At 45.7% G+C, this 10,082-nt stretch overlaps 1 protein-coding gene across 1 annotated transcript; it reads left to right on the forward strand.

Moving 5' to 3' along the window:
* The first annotated feature begins 437 nt into the window (after positions 1-437).
* LOC125509742 (cationic amino acid transporter 5-like) lies at positions 438-2,697 on the forward strand. Its single transcript, XM_048674764.1, has one exon. The coding sequence runs from the start codon at positions 700-702 to the stop codon at positions 2,512-2,514; it is 1,815 nt and encodes a 604-aa protein (XP_048530721.1). The 5' UTR covers positions 438-699; the 3' UTR covers positions 2,515-2,697.
* Positions 2,698-10,082: the final 7,385 nt, after the last annotated feature.

Here is a 10,082-nt window from a genome sequence, read left to right on the forward strand (position 1 = left end):
AACAGCTGTAAGAATAGAGCAGATTATTAACTCCTATAATCTTATAGATAAAAATGTATGCAAGGCTAAATTTGAACAGTGGAAGTAATAATGTTATTGGGAAACCCGCAAAATGATGATGATGATGATGATGATGATGATGATGATGATGATGATGATGATGATGATGATGATGATGATGATGATGATGATGTTATTGGGAAATGTATGTCGCACTATGACTACTGTCGACTAGAAGGGTGTGCGTGAGGCGTATGCTAATCCTGGCCCCGCTACTGCTTAGTGCCATGTTTGATGAACGGATGTAACCCGTGGCTTCTACTGTATGCAGCTGTGTCCACACGACCACATCTCCTGGCATCGCTTGGTTTTCTAGCCAATCTTCAGAGCAAGATTCGTGCTTGATTTTCCAAGAAAAACAAAGTCGTGCTTGGTAAGTGATTCCTGGTGCACGATAAAGATAGGACGGACGGACAGACAGGGAGTCCACGACGATGGCGAGTTGGCGACCAAAGGAAGAAGACAACGGCTTCCTTCTGTCCGCATTCTGCAGTCACCTCACCTCCGGAGACGACGACGATTCAGAATAACTTGTCCTGCACCGCACCTGTGCGCGGACAAACAGAGTGAAGCCGTGCTCTGACCCAAAGCTCCACGGTGAAGCCGTGCTCTGCTCGACCCAAAGTAAAGCTCCAGGCCATGGAGCCCGTGGGAGCGCCGCAAGACAAGCCGGCGGCGGCGGCGAGGGGCTACTGGCGGTGGCGCAAGGACGACTTCTTCCCGGAGCCGTCGTTCGCGAGCTGGGGCGCGTACCGGGGCGCGCTGGCCGCGACGCCCGCGCGGCTCCGGGACCGCCTCCTCGCCGGCCGCTCCACCGACGCCGCCGAGCTCGGCGCGATGCGGCGCCGGAGCGAGAACGAGATGCGCCGCTGCCTCACCTGGTGGGACCTCACGTGGCTCGGCTTCGGCTGCCACCTCGGCGCCGGCATCTTCGTGCTCACCGGCCAGGAGGCCCGCGACCACGCGGGGCCCGCCGTCGTGCTCTCCTACGTCGTCGCCGGCCTCTCCGCCATGCTCTCCGTGCTCATCTACGCCGAGTTCGCCGTCGAGATCCCCGTCGCCGGCGGCTCCTTCGCGTACCTCCGCGTCGAGCTGGGCGACGTCGCGGCCTTCGTCGCCGCCGCCAACCTCATCCTCGAGACCGTCATCGGCACGGCCGCCGTGGCGCGCGCCTGGACGTCCTACCTCGCCTCGCTCGTCAACAGGCCCGTGAGCGCGCTCCGCGTGCAGGTGCCGTCGCTCGGCGAAGGGTTCAACGAGCTGGACCCCATCGCGTCGGCGGTGATCATGGCCACGGCGATCATGGCCATGCTGAGCACCAAGGGCAGCTCCCGCTTCAACTGGGTGGCGTCGACGGTGCACCTGCTCGTGCTAGCGTTCATCATCGTGGCCGGGTTCGTCCACGCCAAGCCGAGCAACCTGACCCCGTTCGTGCCCTACGGCGTGCCGGGCGTGTTCCGGTCGGCGGCGGTCGTGTACTTCGCGTACAGCGGCTTCGACAGCATCGCCAACATGGCAGAGGAGACCAAGAACCCGTCCAGGGACATCCCGCTGGGCCTGATCGGGTCCATGTCGGTGATCACGGCCATCTACTGCACGATGGCGCTGACTCTGACCATGATGCAGCCGTACACGGCGATCGACCGGAGCGCGGCCTACTCGGTGGCGTTTGCCGCGGTGGGGATGCGGTGGATGCAGTACGTGGTGGCCGTGGGCGCGCTCAAGGGGATGACGACGGTGCTGCTTGTGGGGGCGCTGGGGAACGCGCGGTACGCGACGCACATCGCCCGGAGCCACATCATCCCGCCGGTGTTCGCGCTGGTGCACCCGAAGACCGGCACGCCCATCCACGCCACGGCGCTCATCACCGGCGCCAGCGCCTGCGTCGCCTTCTTCTCCAGCCTCGACGTGCTCGCCAGCCTCCTCTCCATCAGCACGCTCTTCATCTTCGTCATGATAGCCACCGCGCTCCTCGTCCGCCGGTACCACGCGAGGGGCGTGACGAGCCGGGCGCACGGGCGGCTGCTCGCGGCGCTCGTGCTGGCGATCGTCGGGTCGTCGGGCGGCATCGCGGCGTGCTGGGGCACGGCGCCGGAGCGATGGACAGGCTACGCCGTGCTCGTGCCGGTGTGGGCCGCGGCGACGCTCGGGGTCCAGCTGCTGGTGCCGGTGGCCCGCGTGCCCACGAAGTGGGGCGTGCCACTCGTGCCTTGGCTGCCATCGCTCTCCATCGCCACGAACATCTTCCTCATGGGCTCCCTGGGCGCGCAGGCGTTCGTCCGCTTCGGCGTGTGCACCGCCGTCATGTTGCTCTACTACGTGCTCGTCGGCCTGCACGCCACGTACGACGTCGCGCACGAGGAGGTGGACGACGCTGCGGCTGATGAGAAGGCGGCGGCGGCGGGGGCTGCCCCCGATGTGGAGAAGTCTGGCGCCGGAGATGCTGGGCGCTAAGATGTGGCTGGATTTGGTCCGTCTCGATCTGGGTCACCATGATTGAGAATGTACATAGACATGGTGCTGTTTGACAACGACGATGCAAAAATTGCAGCAAAATAAGTAAGTGGCAGCTATGTCGTGGCATTTTCATTACCACTTTACCTATATGTCAGTCAACTGGATTTTAAATTTGGGTCATTCAATTTCTTGATCGTTGATATTTGATCTGAGATTCCTGCTGCCCTTTTTCCTTCTGTTTGTGCTGTGCCTTGTCTTGGCAAACCCCTATTCGCCGCTCACTGTGCGAATTGCCAGCGCATCACACACCGACGCCTTAACTGGGCTGGCCCATTTTGGTGTTTTTGTTTTTACATATTTTTCTTTTTCAGACAATTACCAGAATTGTCAAAAATGTTTGCACTTTCTGAATTTTCAAAAAATATTCCAATTTTATAATTTTCATGAAAATTCAAATTTATAGAATTTTAAATTTTGTTCGGAAATTCTGAAGAAAAAAAATTAAAATATTATGCAGAATTTCAAAAAAATTCCATGATTTAACAACTTGTTAAAAATTTCAAAAAATGTTCATCAATCTCAGAAAATATTTGCGGTTCCAAATTTTTGGTTGCATTTCCAAAACAAGTTCCCTTTTTTGAAAGCGCAATTTTTCTTAATTTTGATAACAAAATAACCATTTGAAAATCACGAAGAAATTCTGAAAATGCGAAAAAATTGAATACGTGAAAATTTATTTAAAATGGAAGAAAAATTGAAAAAAGTCCCATTTTAATATTTTTTCATGTATTAAGAAAATCGCATTTTCACAATTTGTTCCGGATTTTTTTCCAGTTTCAAAATTTTGCTCTCAAAATTCAGAAAATTCTTGTGCTTTTAGAAAATGTTTTCTCTCATAAAAAAGTTTGAAATTTAAAAAATCATTCGAGGTGTTCAAACACTGTCTGATTTTCAAAGGTTATTCCCCTTATAGTTTTTGGTTCTTCAAAACTTCCAAGAAATGTCCAGTATATTTTTGGAAGTGTTCGGATTTAACACTTCAATTAGTTCTTAAAATTTGGCACTGCCCATTGTCCACACATAATCTGTAGTACTTCTGTCTGGAAAGTGGCCACGCACCATCAGCCTAGAGAGGTCTCGTGTTCGACCCGTGTTGAGTTCATTTTTTCCTGAGGTTTTTCATCGTGCCGTTGCACAAAATTGTGCCGGACCAGTTGGAGTTAGTGCGTGTGTTCGAGCCTATTTGACGCAAGGTGGGTGAAATAGGAGCTCCCCTTATTTTGAGCTGGAAATAAAAAAATGAGATAATTGGGAATAATTAATTGACCTCTATAAATTTTGGTCAGTCTATTCCTTAAAGGGCCGAGGCCCATTACATCTGCGACTTAGCACTTCCCTCTCTCCTCTGTTTTTATGAGGTTTTTCTTTTTCTTTATTAGTTAATTTTTTAATTTTGTCGGTACTTTTGGAATTTTGGATGAGTGTAAATTTACACACCCAAATATTATACAATATGTGTAAAAAGTGGACACTTATATTATTATTATTTGCATAGTACAAAAAGTGCAATTTCGGTTCAAAGTTGTCTGCATGTTTTTCAATTTTTTATTTCTATTTTGTTTTCTTCTTTAAGAGCAATAGCAATTCTACTAACTAATTGCTCCTTATAAATTTTATTATTTTTATTTTATGTTAGTTATTATTTCATTTTATTAATTTTTGACACTACTTATTCCTTCAAAATAATAATTAAAAAACACATTTTTTTTCTATGTTTTGTGCAAATTTTGTAGTTGTTTGTCTCCTATTTTTCTTCTTAATGGGTAATTAAAATGCCACTTGACAATTCTTCCTTATAAAACTCGTTTTAATTCGTTTTAGCTTCTACTTCACTTTCCTTCTTCTTAAAGGTTAATCCCAAAGCCACGAATTCATTCTTTCTTAGAAAACTTTATTATTTTGACTTTTTTAGTTTTATTTCATATTCCTTATTCATAAAGGGTAATACAAATGTCACTAATTCATTCTTCCTTAAAACATTCTTGAAGGGTAATACAAATGCCACGAATTTATTCTTACTTAGAAACCTTCTTTTATTTAAATTTTTAGTTTATATTTTATTTTTCTTCTTTAAGGATATATATATATATATATAGCATTAAACAATAAAAAATTATAGATAGGTTTGAGACGTATCAGCACCTTCAGGGAGCTCCTGTTCCCTGTGGAACCCAGTAGAGCAGGGGTATGTTCCCCTGACTCTGTCCCGGCACGAAACATCTAGAAATGACTATTCTTGGACCAAAAATTGAGACTAGCACTGGATCTGTATGTTAGCCCAATACAAGTTAAAAATATGCCCAAAGTGTATATAATTGATAGTATTGGAGTATGAATCATACAAAAAAGTATCAATATTTTGAGACACATCAGGTATTTGAAGACCTCAAGGAACAAGCTGCAATCAACCAGGTGGCCATTGCATGCCTAGAAAAGGGCATCTCCACTCTTAACTTTTAGAGAACATTTAGATATACACACATATTTCGTATAACTTGCATGTATATGTCCCTGTTGTACTCATTTCATTCAAACAACAAAACAACAATGTTGGAGATTAATCGTTACTCGCCATCTCGAATATGAATTGCATGTCATGTCGGTCGTATTGCATCCCCATCTCTTACACGCACAATGTTGAACACTAAGAAAAGAAATGGTGAAAAAAATAGTTTTGCTAATCCTCATGTGCCTCAAATTTAGATGAGGCCGTGCTAGGAGCAAAGCTGGAGCGGACGTCGCGGGTAGATGCGAGTCAGAGGTTTGGGTAGGTGTAAGTGGGCGCATATTGTTTTGGCTCCATCTCAGATTGGACATCGCCCAAGCTCAAGCCGATAGTAAGCAAAAGCGAGAATGAAATCAACGGTTTCATATGTACCCTCAAAGCTCTAAGTTACTCAATGTCGTTGTTTTTTCTAAACTTATGGCTGGGACACACTAATTAAAAATTACGGACATACGTGTCTTCTCTTCAATGTAGACCCTAAAACAGACATTAGACATTCTATCCGTCCACGGACAGTAATACATGAGCCGGTCATCCAATCCTATCCATCAAATATGCGGACACATTTCAAACGAAATTTAAACATACCGTAAAAATTTCATGCAAACTAGGCGACTTTTATTTATATCAAATTAAATTCATTACATTTTTTATATATTTTGACTAACAAAAGTGGACGACAGTTTCTTCCTCGTCTAAATCTTCGATGACCGTGCATGTGAGTTCCAGGAAGTGAAGCCGGCAGAGGGGAAGAGTAGGATATGGGACACAACCACATGGGATAAGAGACGTGCCCACACTCTGTGTGTCACGTCCTACTCTTTTTCACCGGAGTCCATCATGTGGACATTGCCAATCGACGTGGACAAACCGCCAACACGGTCGTTGTAGTCAGACGCGAATCGCACAGACGCTGATCTAGCAACGTCCGTGACTTCCTGCGCCTCCTCTTCGTATGCCTCTACATCGATCTTCATGAACATGAAGGAAATATGCCCTAGAGACAATACTAAAGTTGTTATTTATATTTCCTTATATCATGATAAATGTTTATTATTCATGCTAGAATTTTATTAACCGAAAACTTAGTACATGTGTGAATACATAGACAAAACAGAGCGTCCCTAGTATGCCTTCACTTGACTTGCTCGTTAATCAAATATGGTAAAGTTTTTTGACCATAGACATGTGTTGTCATTTGATGAACGGGATCACATCATTAGAGAATGATGTGATGGACAAGACCCATCCGTTAGCTTAGCATAAATGATCGTTTAGTTTTATTGCTATTGCTTTCATCATGACTTATACATGTTCCTATGACTATGAGATTATGCAACTCCCGAATACCGGAGGAACACTTAGTGTGCTATCAAACATCACAACGTAATTGGGTGACTATAAAGATGCTCTACAGGTGTCTCCGATGGTGTTTGTTGAGTTGGCATAGATCGAGATTAGGATTTTCCACTCCGTGTATCAGAGAGGTATCTCTGAGCCCTCTCGGTAATGCACATTACTATAAGCCTTGCAAGCAATGTGACTAATGAGTTAGTTACGGGAAGTTGCATTACAGAATGAGTAAAGAGACTTACCGGTAACGAGATTGAACTAGGTATTAAGATGCCGACGATCGAATCTCGGGCAAGTAACATACCGATGACAAAGGGAACAACGTATGTTGTTATGCGGTTTGACCGATAAAGATCTTCGTAGAATATGTAGGAACCAATATGAACATCCAGGTTCCGCTATTGGTTATTGACCGGAGATGAGTCTCGGTCATGTCTACATATTTCTCGAACCCGTAGGGTCCGCACGTTAAACGTTCGGTGACGATCGGTATTATGAGTTTATGTGTTTTGATGTACCGAAGGTAGTTCAAAGTCCCGCATATGATCACGAACATGACGAGGAGTCTCAGAATGGTCGATACATAAAGATCGATATACTGGAAGCCTATGTTTGGACATCGAAATGGTTCCGGGTGAGTTCGAGCATTTACCGGAGTACCGGGGAGTTACCGGAACCCCCCGGGGAGTATATGGGCCTTATTGGGCCTTAGTGGAATAGAGGAGAGGAAGGCCAAGGAGGAGGGCGCGCCCCCCTTAGCCCAATCCAAATTGGATGGGGGGGCGGCCCCCTTCCTTCCTTCTCTCTCCCCCTTCCTTCTCTCCTACTCCTACTAGGGAAAGGGGGGAATCCTACTCCCGGTGAGAGTAGGACTCCCCCTAGGGCGCGCCATAGAGAGGGCCGACCCTCCCCTCCTCCACTCCTTTATATACTGGGGATGGGGGCACCCCATAGACACACAAGTTGATCTCTTAGCCGTGTGCGGTGCCCCCCTTCACAGATTTCCACCTCGGTCATATCGTTGTAGTGCTTAGACAAAGCCCTACGTCGGTAACTTCATGATGACCGTCATCACGCCGTCGTGCTGAGAAGCTCTCCGTCGACACTCAGCTAGATCTAGAGTTCGTGGGACATCACCGAGCTGAATGTGTGCAGATCGCGGAGGTGCCGTACCTTCGGTGCTAGGATGGGTCGGATCGTGAAGACGTACGACTACATCAACCGCGTTGTCATAACGCTTCCGCTTACGGTCTATGAGGGTACGTGGACAACACTCTCCCCTCTCGTTGCTATGCATCACCTAGATGGATCTTGCGTGTGCGTAGGATTTTTTTGAAATTACTACGTTCCCCAACAGTGGCATCCGAGCCAGGTCTATGCGTAGATGTTATATGCACGAATAGAATACAAATGAGTTGTGGGCGTGGGTATATACATATTGTTTCCCGTCACTAGTTGATTCTTGATTCAGCGATATTGTTGGATGAAGCGGCTCAGACCGACATTATGCGTACGCATATGCGAGGCTGGTTCTACCGACGTGCTTCGCACACAGGTGGCTGGTGGGTGTCAGTTTCTCTAACTTTAGTTGAATCGGATTCAATGTACACGGTTCTTTTTGAAAATCAAAAAGCAATCACTATACCGCGTTGTGGTTTTTGATGCGTAGGTAAGAACGGTTCTTGCTCAGCCCGTAACAGCCACGTAAAACTTGCAACAACAAAGTAGAGGACGTTTAACTTGTTTTTGCAGGGCATGTTGTGATGTGATATGGTCAAGACATGATGCTAAATTTTATTGTATGAGATGATCATGTTTTGTAACAGAGTTATCGACAACTGGCAGGAGCCATATGGTTGTCGCTTTATTGTATGAAATCCAATTGCCATGTAATTACTTTACTTTATCACTAAGCGGTAGCGATAGTCGTAGAAGCAATAGTTGGCGAGACGACAACGATGCTTCGATGGAGATCATGGTGTCAAGCCGGTGACGATGTTGATCATGACGGTGCTTTGGAGATGGAGATCAAAGGCACAAGATGATGATGGCCATATCATATCACTTATATTGATTGCATGTGATGTTTATCATTTATGCATCTTATTTTGCTTAGTTCGGCGGTAGCATTATAAGATGATCTCTCACTAAATTTCAATGTATAAGTGTTCTCCCTGAGTATGCACCATTGCTACAGTTCATCGTGCTGAGACACCACGTGATGATCAGGTGTGATAAGTTCTACGTTCACATACAACGGGTGCAAGCCAGTTTTGCACATGCGGAATACTCGGGTTAAACTTGATGAGCCTAGCATATGCAGATATGGCCTCGGAACACTGAGACCGAAAGGTCGAGCGTGAATCATATAGTAGATATGATCAACATAGTGATGTTCACCATTGAAAACTACTCCATCTCACGTGATGATCGGACATGGTTTAGTTGATTTGGATCACGTGATCACTTAGATGATTAAGATGGATGTCTATCTAAGTGGGAGTTACTTAGTAATTTGATTAATTAAACTTTAATTTATCATGAACTTAGTAAATGATAGTGTTTTGCATGTCTATGTTGTTGTAGATAGATGGCCCGTGTTGTTGTTCCGTTGAATTTTAATGCGTTCCTAGATAAAGCTAAGTTGAAAGATGATGGTAGCAATTACACAGATTGGGTCCGTAACTTGAGGATTATCCTCATTGCTACACAGAAGAATTACGCCCTGGAAGCACCGCTAGGTAACAAACCTGCTACAGGAGCAACACCAGATGTTATGAACGTCTAGCAGAGCAAAGCTGATGACTACTCGATAGTTCAGTGTGCCATGCTTTACGGCTTAGAACCGGGACTTCAACGACGTTTTGAACGTCATGGAGCATATGAGATGTTCCAGGAGTTGAAGTTAATATTTCAAGCAAATGCCCGGTTTGAGAGATATGAAGTCTCCAATAAGTTCTACAGCTGCAAAATGGAGGAGAATAGTTCTGTCAGTGAACATATACCCAGAATGTCTGGGTACCACAATCACTTGACTCAGCTGGGAGTTAATCTTCCTGATGATAGTGTCATTGACAGAGTTCTTCAATCACTGCCACCAAGTTACAAGAGCTTCGTGATGAACTATAATATGCAAGGGATGGATAAGACAATTCCCGAGCTAGGTTGTAGAGGTAGAAATCAAGAAGGAGCATCAAGTGTTGATGGTCAACAAGACCACCAGTTTCAAGAAAAAGGGTAAAGGGAAGATGGGGAACTTCTAAAAGAACGGCAAGCAAGTTGCTGCTCAAGTGAAGAAGCCTGAGACTGAGTGCTTCTACTGCAAAGGGACTGGTCACTGGAACCGGAACTGCCCCAAATACTTGGCGGATAATAAGGATGGCAAAGTGAACAAAAGTATATTTGATATACATGTTATTGATGTGTACTTTACTAGTGTTCATAGTAACCCCAGGGTATTTGATACCGGTTCAGTTGCTAAGATTAGTAACTCGAAACAGGAGTTGCAAAATGAACAGAGACTAGTTAAGGGCAAGGTGACGATGTGTGTTGGAAATGATTCCAAGGTTGATAAGATCACCATCGCACACTCCTTTTACCTTCAGGATTAGTGTTGAACCTAAAATAAATGTTATTTGGTGTTTGC

This window comes from Triticum urartu, chromosome 5, assembly GCF_003073215.2.
Source record: "Triticum urartu cultivar G1812 chromosome 5, Tu2.1, whole genome shotgun sequence".
NCBI classification, from domain to species: Eukaryota; Viridiplantae; Streptophyta; class Magnoliopsida; order Poales; family Poaceae; genus Triticum; species Triticum urartu.

What these genes read in the sequence shown, in the direction of transcription:
- LOC125509742 (XM_048674764.1), top strand. Translation starts at nt 700, where the DNA reads ATGGAGCCCGTGGGAGCGCCGCAAGACAAGCCGGCGGCGGCGGCGAGG.